We start from the raw sequence: 19014 nt of genomic DNA, 5'->3' as shown, positions 1-19014 counted from the left end.
AACAGGTGAAGGTCACGGTAATAAATAAACAAAAGCATTTAAACTACGATAAACAATTTTGATTTGCTGATTATATACAAGTATAGAATTTGAATTAATGGTATTTGTTTAGCCCCAGAGAATTTGTAATCAATAGTAGTCAATTATAAGGGGTTCTGTTTCATAAATGGCAATTTACTAATTTAATAGGAAGAGATAATAATATAATAACCCTGGATGAAAAATGTTTTCAGATAAGCTTAGTAGGAATTTATATAAATAATATTTATTGAATAAGAATTGATGTGACTGAACTAAATAAAATCCTCAGAATCATTGAAAATAACATTGTCTTTAACTAGAAAAGCGATAATAATATGCTTCAGCTTCAGAAGTCCTATAAAAAGCTGAAAACTGACCCCGATAGTTATAGTACTACTTTAACAACTGAACAAAATGCGTTTTTCATTGGTGACCGCTTTGGTGCTAGCTCTATTAGTAGGAAAAACTATTTGAAAATCATTAAAACGTAATAATAATATATATTTTTTCATAGGGTTTTACCAGAGGATCGGCCACTGAACCCGACAAGGAAAAGTTTTGTGATTTTCTCGAAGGCGTTGAGGACGATCGACTTCATTTGGCGGACTCTTTAACAAGAAAAGCTCTAAGTGTTGCCCATAAAGTTATAGACATGTTGGGAAGCAATTCGGATTTTGGAAAATTCATACACGACAATCGCGTTCCGTTGTCCATCGCTACTACAGATACGAAGATTAAGTTTCTTTTGAATTTCCGTTGCAACTACAAGACAATGATTCTCTATAACAGGCGCTATAGTGACAATCCGGAATACCAAAATATTTACAAGTCTTACAAATCGGAGAGCAATGCGGAGATAGCGAAATTCGATCAGCTTATGGCCCGTGATGCTTTCAAAATGCTTAACAGAATGCGTAATACTTCATCCTCCACTAAAACTGAGTTCAATGATGCCCTCAATTCTTATATGGATCGTAAGGGTATTGTAGTTGCGCACTGCATGATGGATCGCTTTCTTCAGCTAGCGAAGTCTAAGTACGAATGCACCTATGTAAAGATGTTTTTATAAATCCGTAAACCATTACAATAATTTTTTTATAATTTTGTAATACCAAAAAAAAATATTTTACATTTATTATCCAAATAAAGTGTAAGAAAGTACATTAAAAAAGATTTCTTGGTTACTAATTTTCTTAATCTATCTTGTCTTACCCACTAAAATCTACATGATCTCATTAAATCAAAAAGATTAAAAGAATTTATAGAAATCCGAAATACTCTTGGAAGCTAACAAACTTATTATTTGAACAACAATTTTTTATAGTAATACCAAAAAACACATATTATACATATATTAAAAATAAAGTTTAACGAAGAGCATTGCAAAGATTTCTTGGTTACTAATTTTCCATAGGGAAAATGTACCCATTATTTACCCATTAAAATCTACCTGATCTAATTAAATCAAAAAGATTAAACCAATTTTCAGAAATCCGACATTTTCTTCGGGGCCAGCCAAACTTATAATTTCATGAAAGTTGAAAATGTTAATTTGTTGAATGCCTAAAGGGGTGGGATATCTGGCGTTTGCCAATGTTTGGGTTAAAAGTGAACTAATTTACATAGACCGCATGGTACAATGCGCAGGCGGCCGCATGGAGAAGGTAACAAAAAGATTCATTAGGGCCAATCAGTGCAAAGCGAGTCGTGGCGAAGGACATGCGGAGAGTGGCGAAGGACCTGGCCAAAAGCGGTGGGTTGATGGTTGGGTTGGATGGTTGAGGGCAAGCCGTGTGTGTAAACGTAAACAGCTCGGGCAGCTCTGTTGTTTGCCATATAAATACGCACGCTCTACTTTAAACAAAAGTGGAAGACCCACCCATCCCGGATCCCGAAGCCCAGAGCCCAAAGCCCATCCACCACGTACACGTGCCTGGCTTCTTCTCTTCTTGTTGTCCGTGTGCGTCAGTATGTGCAAAACAAATTTAAACTTTACACACAAAGTTGATTTTTATGAGGAAAACTTTAAATAATGAAATTATCTGACAAGAAGTTGGGAAGAGAATTTTAAGCCCCCAGCGATAATGAAAGGAAGAGGCTAACTGATTGGGCCAATATAAAGTTTGCAAAACGCTTGGAAACCAATCAATGGCGTAATTTATGCCGTTATTTTCTCCAGGACCCCCTGCCCTACAAAAAAACCCCCTACTTTCGACCCGTTATCAAATATTTATTTACACTTCAGCTACAATAATTCATTGATGCATCGAGCGCCTGGCACGACACGCTTTCTCCTCGGTTTCGACTGGCTGGTTGGGGTCGCTCCAGAGCACAACTGAACCAGAGAACGGAGAACAGGTTGGGTCCTCGTCGCTGGCAGGCGGTCAGGCACGACCCGGCAACGTAAACGTCAGGACTAACCTTTGCCCGATGTCCTTCAAAGGCGCCGTCGCTGTGAAAGCAACAGCTGTGCGCTCTCTCAGCCCCAAAAAGAGCTTCGTTCTCCAAGGAGCTTTCTTCGATGTCCTTCCAGTTTCGAACTCAACTCTCGGCCATAAAGCCTTCTTATCAAAGCTTTCGCTTTGGGCGGGTTGAAAGGACACTCAAACGAGGGCTATGCAAAAGATATCAGGTTGATATAGAGCGTAGATTTCAAAATGATTAAGAAATTTTGGAGTAATATATATATTTTATTCTGTAATTTTAAAAACTTTACAAGTGGTTTTCGTAATTTATTCAAAGTTAGCTGGTTCGATTTTCTCATTTAAAATAAGAAATCCATCAATATATTTTTTGCATAAAGTTGACTTACCAATAAACCACATTTTTCGCTTTCAAAAATGTATTAAATGACCCTTTTTAAATTATAAACCCCCTATTTAAATTAGAAATTTTAAATAATTTGTATACAAAATGTATGATAATCTCTTTAATTTTGTTTTATTTTATCATATTATGTCTTAAGGTCTGAATGAAAATGTTGCATAATTTTTTTTAATTTGTTATATATTACTGAAATAAACGTTTTGTCCGATTCTGTATTTATCTTTAGCATTACGAAAATATTAAAAAGTATTTTACAATTGTTTTCTAACTACAACACAAACAAACGAAACAATGAACTAAAAAACAAGAGATGTAGTACATGGACAATAAACATAGTTTTAAACAACAAATTTGGATTATTAGTAATATTCATAGGCGGGGAAATTGGAAACTATTTTATGAATTTGTCAAGTTCTTTTAAATAAATCCATTTTGTTTATTTACTTGTTATATTTAAGCTAAAATGAACAATCAAGTTTTTGGCTAACCAAAAGTAAAATTGAATATTAAATTGAATTGGATACCTATGAACACAAACAAACATACCTTCTTAATTAATTACAAAATTCCACTTACGGTCTAAGCCTTTCAGCAATCTGAAATCTGTTCATGCTTTCGAGTATAATATGATTTTTAAAAATGTTTGGGCCACGAATACAGATAAATAACCTATAACGCAAAATGTTTGATTTTTGGCAATATTCAGTCATCGAATTCAAACAATGGTTTGCCATTGGTATCCCAGGTGTTTTTGCATTTCTTGAAGGCACAAACCAGGTAAAGGGCTAAAAAATTAATAGATATTAACAAGGGAATTTGTTGATAAACCCAGCACACTTACTTGCTGCTTCCCACTCGGATTTGGAAAGGGTTCCCAGCGGCCGGCCGCGCTGTGCTCCCTGGAAATTCCGCACGTGGGCGAACTGCTCATCGTTTTCACAGCGCTGCGGGTGGACCGTCTCCAAACCGGACATTCGCTGCAGGAGATGCCGGCCGTGGGGCAGACTCTCCTTGTAGTAGTCCGCAAATGTGGACCTTCGTATCAACTGCAGGCCGTACTTCCTGCCCAGCTTGATGAGCGTGGGAAAATGCACGAGGAACTCGGGACAATCGACTACGCCCTCCAGATGAAACTGATACTTGGCTCCGAAAAAGGGCAGCGGATCCGTTTCGCAGTCGAATTCAATGCTGTACACATCGTTGCCGAAACGCCGGGCATCCGGACCGGCTGCCTTGAGTCTCCTGATGATCTCGTAGGCATCCGGCATGGTGGCTATGAAGAAACCACCTGGTTTCAGGCACTCCGCCGCATTGCGCATCATGCAATCGGCCTGTGCCATCGATTCAAAGCAGTAGTGAAAGGCAAACTGGCAGGACACGAGATTCAGCTGGAGCGAGGGATCCTTGTAGCGTTCCCGCAGGCGCACTAATGTAGAATCGCAGGCGAAGAACTCGGCGGTGAACTTGTTGGCAAACTTGGACTTTTCCGCACGCTGCAGGATGTCCTTGTAGCGCCGCTGGCATTGCTCCACGGAGACCTCGGCGATGTCCGTGCAGATGAGGTGGGAAATGGAGGCCTTCTCCCATTTCAAGAGATCACCGCCCTTGCCGCAGCACATGTCCAGGACGCGCAGGGCGTCGCCCATTCGCTTTTGCTGCTTTATCTGCGACATGTACTCGTTGATCAGCTGGCTTTTGATCCAGTTGTTGAAGTTGCGCATGAAGAAGATCTTCGACTGCTGGCGATCCTTGCGACCGCCCTCCTTCAGCTCGTTGTAGTGGTGCGCCACCACATGTGTGTTGGCCGCTCCTCCTGCGGCGGCGGCCTCAGTATCCTGCTCCTGATCCGGATCCTCCTCCCGATCATCTGGTGCCTCGCCTCCTTCACCTCCTTTCCCGCCACCCGGCTCCTCGTAGAACTCGCGGGCTCGTTTACTCGCCGGTGGCCCATCGTCCTGGGACGTGGACTCCTCCGCCTCCGCCTCCTCCTCGTCGTCCGACAGACTGACTGCCTTGTGTGCCCGGGCGAACTGCTCATCTGCCGCATTTTGCTCGTAATTCACGCTCATTATTTTCACCTATTTTCTGTTTGTGCGAGGCAGTCGCTGTCTATCGATGTTATCGGGTCAGCTAGGGGTGGGCGTTGCACGGGCTGTCGGCGTGATTTAACGGTGAAAAAGAGTGACTTGGAAAATAAGAAATTTAGGATTTTTCTTAAACAATTTTTTAACTTAGAAAAACTAGAAAGAAATCTTTAATATTGAAAATAGCCAAGTTGTAAAGGTCAGCGTGATTTAACGGGAAGAAACAGTGAATTGGAAAATAAGAAATTAAGGAATTAAGGAAACAAGAAATTTATCTTTAATATTTAAAATAGCCAAGTTAAACATTTAATTTTTCACTTCACAGCCCACCAAATTAACCCATCACTAATACATCGCCGATGGTTAACAGCGCTGTTAATGGGTAACAGTAATCTGCAATCAGCTGTCAACAACTCATGCGTTCGTTAACATAGAGAAACTTTTAAATGCGGTTTTTGGGAAATTTGAGTAAATTCACCAAATTACTGAATCGCAACCTTGTTCAGGATATTCCCAAGCGCAGGATGGCCTGCAGCAGATTCGAGTACGTCAAGTCCTTCGAGCAGGACGACAGCATATTGCCCAATGTGTGGATAGTCATAAGGATCGATGGCAAAAAGTTCCACAAGTTCTCCAAGACGCACGATTTCGAGAAGCCCAATGATGCGAATGGTACTTATTTACTAATAAATTGTTATATATTCATATTAAAGAAGCCATCTTATAGCTCTAAATGTGATGAATGCGGCTGCGACTTCTGTAATGCAGGAATTCCGGGATGTGGTGCTGGCCTATGGCCAAAGTGATGAGTACTCCTTTGTTTTCCGCAAGGAGACGACTGCCTTCAAGCGAAGATCCGCCAAACTGCTCACCTACGTCACCAGTTTGTTCTCCTCGAGCTACGTGATGCAGTGGTCCAGGTGGATGAGCCAACCTTTGGCCTATGCTCCCTGTTTTGATGGCCGGGTGGTCCTGTATCCCTCGGAGCAGAACCTAAAAGACTATCTCAGCTGGCGACAGGCCGATGTGCATGTGAACAACCTCTACAACACGGCCTTTTGGAAATTGGTCCTGGAAAAGGGTCTCTCCAATCAGCAGGCGGAGGAGAAGCTGCGAGGGACATTCTCGGCGGACAAGAACGAGCTGCTCTTCCAGGAGTTTGGCATAAACTACAACACACTACCGGCCATGTACAGAAAGGGAACGATTCTACTCAGGAAAAGAGTTAATTTAGGTGACAAGAGCCGACAGGCGGTGGTTCCACTGCACGAGGATCTGATTTCCTCGGCCTTTTGGAAGCAGCACACGGAAATATTAGGCAAATATGTGCCGGGCACCTATGAGGCACCGCAATCACTGCCCAGATTGGTGGAATTGCAGCTGAATGACCAAAATCTGGCCGGTATTAGCTGATAGTTGATCTTTAGGCAATATATTTTAAGATTAAAACTAAGATACTGCCTTAGAAACCACGGATTTGAACTTATGGCATATATTTTGTAAGATTAAAACTACATTAAGCTCATAGACGGACACTCTACCCAACTAGTAGTCGTCGTCGTCCTCGTCCTCGTCGTCCTCGCTCGGTTTGCTCGCCACGGAGCCGTCGGTGAGAGGTGGCCGCTGCACCATGGCCGCCGCCTGCATGCTCATCCACTGCTGCTGCTCCTCGCGCGCCTGCTCCTCGCGTGCCTTGGCGAAGAGCTCCTGTTGCTGGCGCAGCAGCTCCTCCTCCGGAATGCCCAGGTTCTCCAGGCGAGTGCTTTGGCGCCTCCGCTTGGCGGCCACCTCCTTGCAGTCGTGCAGCACCGCCTCCGCCTCCTGTTTGTAGTCATGGAAGCCAAGCCTTTCAAGCGCCTCCAGGACGTGCTCCGCATTGATGGTCTTCTTGTTGCGCAGATTGCACACCTCGTTGGCCTCCGAGCTGATCAGGTGGATGAACTCGGAGCAGCAGTTCAGGATCAGCTCGCGACTCTCGTTGGCCACCCGCACCGTGGGCACCAGCTCCTTGATGATCTTGTTGATGCTCGCCCGCGGCAGGGTCAGCTCGTCGTCCTCGGCGCTCGGCGGCAGCAGCTCCTCCTGCGGATTCGACATGGCTTCGTGGGATCTCGGGTTTGAGTGAGAACGTAAACAAAGATGGGAACTGTTGTTTCCCTTATTTATTTGTATCCAAATAAAAATGTGCTAGAGCTGGTAAACTATCGATGGTACCATCGATAATATCGATGGTTAGGAGCCAGCTTGAAAAGTACCACGATAGTATCGCCATCATATCCCCGAAATTACGCTGTAAGAAAAAATGTAATATCTGTTATATTATATTTTTATTAAACAAAAATTATAATTTTTTATTATTAAAAACAGTGGATTACCGAGTTTAATGTGTAATTTTATCTCACGTCTAGCGGCTGGACCGCAATTAACGAAGCCGCATTAATACGATTTTTTATATAACATAACTAAAAACCTAAAATATTTTATAACATTAGAAATTTATTAATATTCATATCAAACTAGTAATGTGTAATGTTAATTTAATGTGTAATTTGATCTCAAGTCTAGCGGCTGGACCATTATTAACGAAGCCATGTTTTAGGATAATTTTTACTTAACATCAATTAACTAAAAGATGTTAGATACTCGAAGCGTATTAAAATTTGGATCAAACTTATAAAGACTACCCTTAATGATTTCTCTATTTTCCTAAGTGAATACCCTTCGCGATAGTATCGATAGCTTCCGACAGAAACCTCGAAAACATCGATAGTGTCACTATTTTCCAAATTAAAAACAATCTCTAATATTCTAAGCTAATTTATTAAAATATCCATTTAAAATGGGGGATTACGACTCGGATGAAGAGAAATCCCAAGTGGAGAAGCTGCGCTATGCAAAAGTACCCCGTGGAATGTTCGTGAGTGGCTGGGATGACGATGCCGATGAGCTTATAGAGGAGGACAAGAATCCACAATGTAAATTCCTTAATTTTATAGTTATTCCTCCTGTATTTGATATATGTTTTTTACCCAACTTAGCCAGCATTGAACGCATGATCCTGTGGGCGGTGAACGAGAATCGGATTAGCGAGGTGCGCGAGATCCTGCGCCTGGATGCGGACACCGTGAACGCCAAGGACAACGATGGCTACACCCCGCTGCATCGGGCGGCCTACAACAACTTTGTGGACATGGCCAAGCTGCTGCTCCAATACCGGGCCGATCCCAATGCCCGCACGGAACTGGGCTGGACTCCCCTGCACTCCGCCTGCAAGTGGAACAACGCGGATTGTGCCCACTTGCTGCTCCAGTTTGGAGCCGATGTAAATGCCGAGTCAGAGGGCAAACAGACGCCGCTCCACATCACAGCCACCGTTTCCAATTGCCGCAATACGGCCACCGTCCTGCTGCTGGACAGGAATATCCAGCCGCGCAAGGAGAACAACTCCGAGGAGCTGGCCTCCGTGATCGCCCGGCGCACCGGCATGAGCTTCCCCATCTTCGAGTCCGACAACGAGGCCTACGACTGCCAAACGGGACTGATAGATTAACCATTAAGCAGCCAAACCAATGTGCATACTTATAGAATACCTAATATACGTTTTATTCATAAATAATCGTTTACATCTGGCAGATTTCTGGGAATGGATAGGTTTTATTCCTATACGTTTTCATTTTTCAATGCCCGGCTGCAGCCAAAATGGTGGTGAACCTTTAATTCCTGGCCCCAAAGGAGCATAATGCCAGCGAATACTATTCTATGGACTCAAAGCTCTGCGATATTTGAAGTAATTCTAGCTTGTTGCATTACCTAAAACTTTGGTAATTTAGTTAATTTCATTTATTCCAATATAAATAGGTATAAAACTATCTTGTCGCTTCGACAAATGTTAAATAAAAGATTTAAGGACTTTTCTAAGCAATTGATAGTGGTTATTGTAATATCGTACCAATATTTATTTCTACACCTATATTTTTCAGCTGGCTGGTGCCGGTGATCGCACGAAATGCTCGTAGAATGACTTTGTGTAGTTGATCATCTCATCCTGCATGGCGGCGGGCACAAAGTACGGATTCCCCTGGCCACCCTCGATGGTTCCCTTGGCCGTGTATCGCATGTAGCTGGACACCGTTGTCTCTGGCGGCAGAACAGCACCATCCTCAATCACACAGCAGTCTTTTAGAACACAGCGACGGCCCTGAAAGCGCAGAATGATATGATATGTCTATAAATTTGATGATTATATTGGTGAATACAAATAGATAATCTTATAAAGGCCATACAAATCCTAAGCTTTAAAAGATTTAGGACCGTTTTCTCGTCCGTTTGTTAAATTTAAAGTAGGGTTAAAACCTTGAAATCGTATGAGAAATTATTGTTTTAACCCTACTTTAACTTAACAAAAGGACGAGAAAACGGCCCTAAGTAATGACAATTTTAGGCTAAATACAATTCTTACTAAAATAAACACAAGATCCAATTATAAATACAATAAATTTTCCACAACTCGAATCAAACCCGAGTTATAGAACTAAACTAAACAAACTACTTCTTCAGACTACAAAAATATGAAATCAGGAAGAATATACTAATTATATAATATATAATATATATACAGAAGATCTTTCACGACTCTAATCAAAAGTTATAGAATAAATTAGACCAAAACAACTAATTCTACTTATATAGATTATACAAAAATTAAGCTTTCAAAGTTTCAGGGGGCTTAGTACTTTAAATATAGCTTACAATAATGGAATTTTTGCCGATATAAACACAAGATCCAATAGTATATAAAGAAAATCTTTCACAAAGTGGAATCAAAACCGAATTATAGAACAAATTAGGCAAAAAACTAGTTGTAGCCTACAACTTGTAGGTATAGAAAATTGGTTCTTTGTGAGTTAGGGCTAAAAATATATCTTACAATAATGGCATTTTTGCCGATATAAACACAGGATCCAATAGTGGCCGCTGAGACGACGGCTCCTTCGCCCACGAAGACATGATCGCCGATGTGCATGGGGAAGAAGGCGATTCCCTTGCTGAACTGTTTGTACGGCGGTCGGATGACGGAGTCCCTGCCAATTACACAGTATCTTCCCGTCCGGACATTAGCCAAATCTCCGCGGATTATGGCGCCGCTCTGGACGATCACCTTGCCATTGAGCACGATGTTCTGGGATCCGCAGAGCACCGTATGTCGACTGACTTTGTTTCCCGAAGCCTGTAAACAAAATGTTTTTGGTCATGATGAGGTCATCCTAGTATAACTTCAAATTCCCTTCAGGAATCGTTAAGAATACTTGCCGTCTCCACGTATTCATCTTTACTGTAGTAGGTATCCGCAATTTCCATGGTTAAACTTCAGTTTTATTAACTATTTTCTAAAAAATAAAAATTCCCGATTTGCAAATATTTTTGCCAGCTGTTTAGTATGACCAAAAGTGCAAGGCCTTCAAAATACCAAAAATAACAGTAAAGTTGCTTAGCCCAGACACAAACCATGTTTTAAAATCCCAATAAGCCGCCAAATTTAAATTCAATTGTGTATCTTGTTCTTTTATATTGCACTCCCAATAAAGAGGAATGCATTTTCCATTACAACTAACTAATTATTAATTAAGTGCACGCGATGTATTGAAAATTACCAACTGCCTTGGCGGATGCATGATAAACGCAGGTGTTTTAACCCACGATGACCCTGAACTTTTAGCTTTATATATATACAGAGTAAATGCAGCAATCACGATGCAAATTAGACAGCGACAGCTGCTCTTCACAGAATAAAGAGAAAAATGTGAGTAATTGGGCTCACAGCTGGTGGCCAGAAACGCAGCCAAAAACAACCCCCTCCCATCGGCGCATAGTGACCTTCCGCATTATAAACTTCCCGCTGTCCAAACGCTCCAACGATGTTCCAATTAATGCTCTTTAATAATCGCAAGACCCAGCCCCATTGGGCTTAACCTTCATGGGGCACGCTCGAATGCCTCACGAGGCGGCAACTCTATTATCATAGTAGATTTTAATTTGTTTATGTTTGTTTGTCTTTTCTTCATTTGGTTCTCTGCCTTTTGTAGAAGTCAGCACGCCAATACATATGATAATCCATTATGCTTGGCCATTTGGGATTGCATTATGCTGTTAGAATGTTAATTAAAAAGTACACTAAAAAATCAAAAAAATATTAAATAAATATATCTAAAAATTATGTTCTCCACTTTTTCTAGTGAACATTTTATCTTCAATTTATATAATTGCTTTTTTATAGTAATTTATTTTCTAACACATATTTTCAAAATTTTTTTTTGCTTTTTAAATATATAAGTATTTTTTAACTTTCACAACATATATTCGATATTTCATAATAATTCCGCACTTACAAATCTGATCAACATTAAATTTAAATAATTTATTTTCTAAATTTTAAATTGTCGTTTGCTATTTAAATATATATATATTTTTTAAACATTTTACAACATATTTGCGATTTTTTATTATATTATGTGCATTTTAAATTCATTTAAATTATTTAACAACGAAACCGTTTTACTGGTTTTGAAAAAAGCCTTAGATTTCCTTTAGTTTAGAAAAGTACATTCTTTGACCAACAGCATTTTCCCCATCTGACCTTCTTAGCTTCTTGAACTATCTGAACTTTGCCATTAATGCTTTTCCATGCCAATTATTGCAAACAATTGTGCCAGTCTATTGACTGCTTTGAAGAATCCGCCGAAAAGCAAAGAACAGAAATCTTTTAACCTTCGAGCATGAAAAACCGCATCGAAATCTATTAATCTGTTTGGTGTTTGCACTTTTGAACTTAAGGTTAATAAACTTGAACTTGAATAATGTTTGGAAATTAATTGAGTTGTGCACACAAACAGCTCTCGAATTTGTTGATCACACAAATGATTCCAATTTGTTTCATTTTCGGTTCTTTAAATTGTGCCTATTGTTGAGTGGGATTTTCAGCAAGGCAAAGTGGCGAAGAATCGGTTATTAATTAAGTTGTTTGTGGGTTATTTTATGTTTATAACAAAAATATAGGGACTATAGAAGTTATAGAAATATGGCAAATATTTATAACAAAATCATAACATTTCCAAATATTTATAGATCTATAAAAGTTCCTTTTTAAATTTTTCCAAATCATTAATTACTTATTGCCTGTTCTTCTTTAATTTAATTATTTATTAAGTTTAATTAACCAACAAATAGGCACTTGAAATTAAAGAACCGAAGAAGAATCAAGGTATTTCTTGTAACCTCTAGATTTTGTTCATACTTTGTTCAAGTTTTGTAACTTTCTCTACCATCAATTAGAAGTCCAAGGCCCCGAAGGTCTTGACTCCGTAGAACGTGTAGTCAAGTGTTTGCCTTACACTAATCCAACAACGCTCGATGAAACTCTTCTGCCACAATTCGACCTTGACGATCCATGAAGGAGGGCCGCGAGCTATGTAAATATTTACAATAGCCAACTCATCCGCGACCTTGATAATCGGTTATTGTTGTATTGTTGCTGGAAATTCATTATTAAATGGCCAGCTAATCAAGATCATGAAACACGCATTCCGAATATCATCCATCCGCCACTGCCCAAAAACAATCGCTCACGATCTCGGATTGATCTTGATGCCGTTTTTGTATGGCTTTACAATTTTTTAATTGCTTTCGGCGGGAGAGAGAGAAAACCGGCGGCACTGGATCACATAATTCACATAATTAATAAATGGAAATTCAGCTGAAGCTAAAACAATGCCAGTGCTATCCAGTTCGAGTTCGAGTCGAAGTCATGTCAGGTTTAATTGAATAATTGCAAATAGTTTACATGCACACATATGCGATATGGCCAAGAACAGCAAAGTTATAATAATGCAACAATGAAGGAGAAACGACAAATGAAATTAATTGCAATTAGCAAAAAATTGAGAAAATTTATTTATTGAATTTATTGCGCACAAGGTGAGGCGGAGTGAAAGAGGGAGACAGAGAATGTTGCATAATATTTTCACTTTTTGCATGGAGGTCCCCAAGAAACAAGTTTTTTGTTCAAGTCTTTTGTTTCAATCGAAAAAGTGTATCTGTAATTGACAATTCATAGATAAATGCCTATGTTTGTGTATGTAGTTACATATGTATGCGCTGATGTTCGGATTGACAGAACAAAGGTGACTATCAGATACTCGGAATGTGATCATTATGTGAACATTTCAAGGATCTTTTGGGTATGCAACTTTTTCTCCATAAATGGCAGCTCAAGTTTGATGACCGCAGAAAATCAATAAGCAGAGAATTCTCTTAAATAATTAAAATTTTTTATAAATTTTTACCTTTTCCCCGAATTGTTTCAAAATAAATTTCAAATTTAAATAATATTTATAAAGAAAGATTTATAAAGTTTCTTAAACTAACAAAATATTTAAGTGAAATTTGCTACTATATTTTAAGTAATACAATTTGTATTTCTCCGAAAGATTAGTTAAAGTGTAAAACTTCTAATAAATTTTAACTTGGAAATATTACGGCTAGACCTCATAAGGTTCTATAGAACTATTAACCATATTGTGGCCTGTACTTGCCATATATTATATTCCCTCTCCCTCGACCAAACACTTTTCGGTTTCTCGACTAATTACAGTCATTACAATACTATATGGCGACCAAATGGCTTCCTCATGTCAAGATCCCAAGCGCGAAACGAGTGCCCCGCGATTAGCTGCGAAGTTTGGAGAGCTCGGTTCAAAAGCCGAGTTCAAGAACTAACTAACGATTGTCTGACAATGACAGTAGCTGAACGGCTGAGAGTGGGGTTGGGGTTTTCTTAATATAATACTTCGAAGTTGCCAATGTTTCAGCTTAAAGCGGCCAAACAAATATTGTGTGCGCTTTTGATGTGGCTAATATTTATAATACAAATTATATATATTCATTTCCTCCACCCACAGCCCCTTTTCGCTATGCTTGGATGGGCGTGGCCTGCTGCAATTTGTTTTTGTGCCCCCAAAAACGACCTCAGATTGCCCAAGTTGTGCTAATTAAAACATTAACTCTGGCCCGAGGCTAAATTCGCATTAAATAACGATTGCCCGTGTTTATTTTTTTTTTTTTTTGCCAAAATCGATCAAAATCAAATCTCAAGTGGCCCCCGTTTGGTACACGAAATATTCAAAACCAGTAGAGAGTTAACTGTCAAAAAGCAACGCACGACAACGGCAGCAACAACATTGCTGACAACAGAGCAACTACAGCGTGGTACATAGTCGTAAATCACATTGTTGAGCTAATGAAACTTGACCTATGCCTATACAATGAATCAAATCTTAATGAGCTCTCGTTGGTGCTGTTAAACCAAAAATTTATTTATTTATTTATGTGTATAAAAAAATAAAATATAAAAAATATAAATATATATATATAAGAAATAATTTGTCCTTTAAAAGGATAATTATCTTATCTAAACACATAAAATAAAATATTATAATATCAATGTAATCGAAAATAAAATGTAAATAATAATTGTAATAGAATAAAAAAACATTATTTAATTTAATGGTTTTGATATTGATTCTACATATTTTGTCCATGTTTTCTACATTCTTTGTCCATGTTTTCTAGTAATAAATAATAACATTATAGGATAAAATAGTTAATTTTCAATATTTTATAATATCATGAAAATACCAAATAAAATTTGTTCCTTGCTGTATTTCTCAAAAAGCTTATTTGTTTTTCGCTCTTGCATTGTTCCAATTTTGATTGCTCTATTGGGCTCTGCTTATTTTTTGTAGCATTATTTTTTTTTGCATGCGGGCGCTAATAGTTTTGAACCTGACGAGAGACCTAAAAAATATAAGCCAAAATCAATTTTCAACTTTGTATGCCATGGGCAAGGCTAACCTCGAGACACGAGCCACTATCCACGATTTTGATTCGTTCGGTCTCGTATTTGGATCAGGCTGGATTTTGGGTATTAAACATATATAATTTGATTCAATTTGTGGCTTTGTTGTGACTCGGCTTGTTTCCACTTCCTTTTGCCTTTCAGCGGTTTTGATAAAATATATGATAGCCGATCGGTATCGGTTTATAAGCCCTCCAAAACCTACTTGGCTGCAAAACAGGTGATTAAGCCTCTTGTGTCTGTCAGTTGATTGAACTTTAAAGGTTTTCCAACGGTCTCTCGAAGACTCAGTGTCAAATTCGTTTGGTTTTGTTACTGGGTGGCCCCCTGATTGACAATAATTGACAATAAAACTCCAGTTTGTCAATATATCTCCAGTTTTCGAGCATATATTTCCATATAGGTAGCGTTTCAAATGGAACGCACTGTGGCTTATTATTATACTTAGAAACCAAGGCTTCCACACGAAGTGTGCCTCGGAAGTTGTTAGTGGGTGGAAGTAATTAAATTCGATTTTAAACATTCGATAACAATGAGTGTGGCGGTCAATGGGTGCCATGTAATTATTTTATTGAGGTTCTGCGAACTAGTAGCAAGGGTATCGCACCGAGGTCAATAAGTATGGAAAAATCAAATCGATTTGGAAATTTATTCGAATTTACTTATATTTGAGAGTATAAAAAGTTTCGTAAAACTATAATAATTTTGAAATTAAAATTAAAAAAATTATAAAAAAAATAGTAATTTTTAGTTAGACACCCATAAATAAAGAAATCTATTTAAGTTAACTATAAATTAAATATGTAGATAAATTGTTAAATTTAATTGTTAATTATTTCTTAACCGGTTTTTTCGTCCGCATGTTAAATTTAAGTATGGTCAAAACCTTAAAAATGTATTTTAGTTCAACATGCACTTAATTTTAAAGTTTCTATTTGAAAATACTTAAAGTCATAATTTTTAAATACATTAAATATCTACTCCATAATAATATTTATATCAAACCAATACCATAATTTAAATTAAAGACATACAAATAATTATAATTAATCCCACCATTATAAAATACAAACAAAATCGTATACTTTGCCACTCCATCAAGGTCTTAAAAGTACGCCTTTCCATCAGCTGCCACAATTAGCCTCCAGAACCACCCAAGTTGTGTGTGCCGCCTGTCACATCATCAACGCGCTCGTCAAAAATTTAAAAACAAGCCACCGAAAAAAATTATATTAAAAATTAATTAAACAAAAAGCCGAGACTTATGTGAAAAACAATATAAAACACATTTGGCGCGTGCACTTGACCTTCCTGATTGTGAGTGGTCGGGTCGGACCAAAAAACCAAAAAAAAAATAAGAAACCAAAAAAAAGGGGGAATTCGGGGGCTGAAAGGCGGTATGCATGCCGCGTAATTCGTTAGCAACTGTTTCTGCTGGAATTTCTGATTGTGAACTTCATGAATTTAATTTGTGCGTAACGTACATATGTATTTTTTTTTCTGTCGCTCTCGCTTGTTTATAGTTTGTCGGGTTAAAATCAAGGCGAGTGAATCGACTGAATTGAATTTCGGAGACTGGCCGGCTTACATGGCGTATGCGCAACTCGATTAATTTATTACTCCGAGTGCGTAATTGTAATTGTAATTGACATTCAAGTTGATTACTTCCTTATTTGGTTTCAAGTTAACTTTAGTGACGCATAGTTATCGCTTTTTGTGTTAAAACTGTTTGGAGCATAAAGGGGAAAAGAAATTTGTGGTTTTCACAAATTATTTGGAGAAAATAAACATCCGTTTCTGGATTTGGTAATCATTTTCCGGATTAATTAGTGCATTTCGTAAAATAATTTGAAAAAAAAGAGTTTTATTAATTAAAAAAAAAATATATTCCTTGTTTTATTATATTTAATAGAAAAAAATTAAATTAAAATTTACAAAAAAATCTTTACAAAAAAAATTTTTCTTATAAATAATTAAAAATTCGTAGGATAAAAACATCTTGAATATAATATTCTAAAAGTGCTTAAAATATTTCATAATTGTTAACACTTTAATTTTATCACATTATATCTAATTTAAAGATTTTAATAATCCCAGCTTAATGACTACTCCCGCAAATCTTGTGAATAATTATAAAAACCGATCCACCATCGCAAGCATTGGGTCTTCCATTATAATCATACTACAATTACCATTCCATCGGCAGACAGCAATCTCCCATCGCATCGCATTTAATGCACTCTCATCGCCCTGAAATAAGCGAAATAAACCGACCTTGAACTTGAGGCGATTGCTAAGTAAGTACGAAAGCATCATCAGCCACTCGTCGGCAAATCGCTTTATTTCCATTATAAGTATGAATGTAGTATAATTTTCCATTACATTGCCCTTTTCCTTTCCCTTTTCGGGGGATATATACATAAAAACTGCTGGTGGTTTTCTGCCGCTGACAGCTGGCTGGTTGAGTTATGAATGCTTTTAGCGGAGGTTTAGCAGAAACTGAGTCAGTCGAGCAAGTTCCACAAAAAAGGCAATAAAAAAATATAAATCCAACCGAAAGTGACCGCCGCGTGGTTTGCATTCCTGATATGGGACACGTACTTTATCCGTAGTCTTGGTTTTTTTGGTCTGCTTCCAGAGACCAACGACCGTCCTCGATCTAGGCATTTCAACTTCAATTTTAAGACAGCGACATATCCGTCTTTATTGTATTTAACTTTAGCTTTGGGTGCTCACCCAATGAAATTTTAAACGGTAGCTGCTTTTGGCGTAGCTCAGAAGTTCCCTTCCCTTGTCAAGTGATTAATTTTAATTTTTTGCTTCGCTTTTATTGCTGTATAATTTTTATTAACTGCTTGCAATTAACAAATCAGCGCGAACAAGAATTTTCGTTGTATTCGAAAAAGGGCATTTCATGTTGGTCGAAGCTGCAGTCGTTGACCGTTTTTAACTGACCTTGCTTTTGGTGAATTTTCGTTAATTTAATTTGTGGTTGGTGGCTGACCAACCGGGATGCTGTTGGGTATGTTTTTGAGATTTTTCTGGTTTTTATCGCCCATCAAGGTGATAGGTTTGCATATAAATGCCGCTAGAACAAAAGACTTTGGCGACGAACTTGAGGTGAGTAAGCATGTGGCCGAATTTATTGTGAGAACAGTTTAAGGAAGAGGTGGTTTGCCCCCAAGTTATTGATTTTATAATGGCGATGAATCACTGGATTCCAAGCGGAAGTGGATTCGGCGTTTAAGAATGAAATTTCAATATTAATTAGCTAAGAAAGAAAATATTTTAGAAATTAAAAATGTTCACTAAATCTAATAGCGAAAATGTATTTAATATTTAAGAAAGATATTTAAATATTTATTTGCAAAGAGAGAAAAATATAAATATATTTTATAAATAAAAAAAATTAAAATATTAAATTTTAAAATCTTTAAATTCTTTATAAGTAACTCCAATAAAGATAAAAACTCATTAACATCGAAGTACTAGAGTTCTAAGTATGCGTTCATGTTTGTTTTTTATTACTTAATTTTCAAATTTACCCGTACATATGTGTGTTTTATGGCTAATTTGACACATCATAAAACATGCACTGCGACTGCGAAATTTACCATAGTGCAACTGAGAAGAGAAGTGGTTTTAGTGTTGACCAGCCAAATTTGCAACTGTCAAGATCCACGAGATGAGATCGCCGCCGGAATGGATTGACTGGACATAAACAGAGATCACGGAGGCTAACTCGGTGATTTGGCTTCGCTTTGGTGCGTGGCACGGTAGTCGCTAGTAAAAATTCAATTAGCAAATTAAATATTAATTACCACACGGGTCTCGATGCTAATTCGATTAGCAGTATCAGCAGCTGCTCAGCTGCAAATAATTTAAAAAACAAGAAAGGAAGCTACCTTCGGCCAGCCGAAGCTTATATACCCTTGTAGATAAAGTAATGCTTACTTGGTGCAGTTCCAGGAATTCCAATTTTGTTTTTAAGTAGCCAAGAATCAAAACGCCTACTTCCTACAAAGTTACAATGAATTTTCTTATTTTTTATAATTTTCCTATGGCAGCCTTAAGATATAGTGGTCCGATCCGGCTCGCTCCGACATATGTACTACCTGCAATAGAAAGAAGACTTTCGGGAAAGTTTCATCGCGATAGCTTTAAAACTGAGAG

General features: G+C 38.1%; 5 protein-coding genes across 5 annotated transcripts; 2 read left to right on the top strand and 3 right to left on the bottom strand.

Moving 5' to 3' along the window:
• Window positions 1-3259: 3259 nt before the first annotated feature.
• Rnmt (RNA guanine-7 methyltransferase) lies at window positions 3260-4973 on the bottom strand. Its single transcript, XM_017144589.3, has 2 exons — window positions 3689-4973; window positions 3260-3632 (listed from the first exon to the last, which is right to left on the bottom strand). Exons 1-2 carry the CDS (start codon window positions 4914-4916, stop codon window positions 3550-3552), a joined length of 1311 nt encoding a protein of 436 aa, XP_017000078.2. The 5' UTR covers window positions 4917-4973; the 3' UTR covers window positions 3260-3549.
• A 298-nt stretch (window positions 4974-5271) lies between these two features.
• THG (tRNA-histidine guanylyltransferase) lies at window positions 5272-6400 on the top strand. Its single transcript, XM_017144460.3, has 2 exons — window positions 5272-5603; window positions 5659-6400. The coding sequence occupies exons 1-2, from the start codon at window positions 5378-5380 to the stop codon at window positions 6342-6344; spliced, it is 912 nt and encodes a 303-aa protein (XP_016999949.2). The 5' UTR covers window positions 5272-5377; the 3' UTR covers window positions 6345-6400.
• NC2beta (negative cofactor 2beta) lies at window positions 6390-7109 on the bottom strand. Its single transcript, XM_017144472.3, has one exon. The coding sequence runs from the start codon at window positions 7026-7028 to the stop codon at window positions 6477-6479; it is 552 nt and encodes a 183-aa protein (XP_016999961.1). The 5' UTR covers window positions 7029-7109; the 3' UTR covers window positions 6390-6476.
• A 566-nt stretch (window positions 7110-7675) lies between these two features.
• Ankrd49 (ankyrin repeat domain-containing protein 49) lies at window positions 7676-8537 on the top strand. Its single transcript, XM_017144437.3, has 2 exons — window positions 7676-7906; window positions 7970-8537. The coding sequence occupies exons 1-2, from the start codon at window positions 7771-7773 to the stop codon at window positions 8479-8481; spliced, it is 648 nt and encodes a 215-aa protein (XP_016999926.2). The 5' UTR covers window positions 7676-7770; the 3' UTR covers window positions 8482-8537.
• Window positions 8538-8756: 219 nt separating this feature from the next.
• DCTN5-p25 (Dynactin 5, p25 subunit) lies at window positions 8757-10383 on the bottom strand. The gene is made up of 3 exons (XM_070211460.1): window positions 10242-10383; window positions 9859-10158; window positions 8757-9129 (listed from the first exon to the last, which is right to left on the bottom strand). Exons 1-3 carry the CDS (start codon window positions 10287-10289, stop codon window positions 8908-8910), a joined length of 570 nt encoding a protein of 189 aa, XP_070067561.1. The 5' UTR covers window positions 10290-10383; the 3' UTR covers window positions 8757-8907.
• Window positions 10384-19014: the final 8631 nt, after the last annotated feature.

Source organism: Drosophila takahashii, chromosome 2L (genome assembly GCF_030179915.1).
Source record: "Drosophila takahashii strain IR98-3 E-12201 chromosome 2L, DtakHiC1v2, whole genome shotgun sequence".
Lineage (NCBI taxonomy): Eukaryota > Metazoa > Arthropoda > Insecta > Diptera > Drosophilidae > Drosophila > Drosophila takahashii.
This window is presented reverse-complemented; position numbering and strand designations above follow the sequence as displayed.

Bases quoted from the DNA above. Each gene is read 5' to 3' on its own strand.
- NC2beta (XM_017144472.3), bottom strand. From the start codon at position 7,028: ATGTCGAATCCGCAGGAGGAGCTGCTGCCGCCGAGCGCCGAGGACGAC.
- Rnmt (XM_017144589.3), bottom strand. From the start codon at position 4,916: ATGAGCGTGAATTACGAGCAAAATGCGGCAGATGAGCAGTTCGCCCGG. The intron at 3,633-3,688 runs GTAAGTGTGCTG...TTAATTTTTTAG, and splicing joins ATCCGAGTGGGAAGCAGCAA to CCCTTTACCTGGTTTGTGCC.
- Ankrd49 (XM_017144437.3), top strand. From the start codon at position 7,771: ATGGGGGATTACGACTCGGATGAAGAGAAATCCCAAGTGGAGAAGCTG. The intron at 7,907-7,969 runs GTAAATTCCTTA...TACCCAACTTAG, and splicing joins GGAGGACAAGAATCCACAAT to CCAGCATTGAACGCATGATC.
- DCTN5-p25 (XM_070211460.1), bottom strand. From the start codon at position 10,289: ATGGAAATTGCGGATACCTACTACAGTAAAGATGAATACGTGGAGACG. The intron at 10,159-10,241 runs GCAAGTATTCTT...TTTTGTTTACAG, and splicing joins AAGATGAATACGTGGAGACG to GCTTCGGGAAACAAAGTCAG. The intron at 9,130-9,858 runs GTAAGATATATT...CTGCGCTTTCAG, and splicing joins TCGGCAAAAATGCCATTATT to GGCCGTCGCTGTGTTCTAAA.
- THG (XM_017144460.3), top strand. From the start codon at position 5,378: ATGCGGTTTTTGGGAAATTTGAGTAAATTCACCAAATTACTGAATCGC. The intron at 5,604-5,658 runs GTACTTATTTAC...GCCATCTTATAG, and splicing joins GAAGCCCAATGATGCGAATG to CTCTAAATGTGATGAATGCG.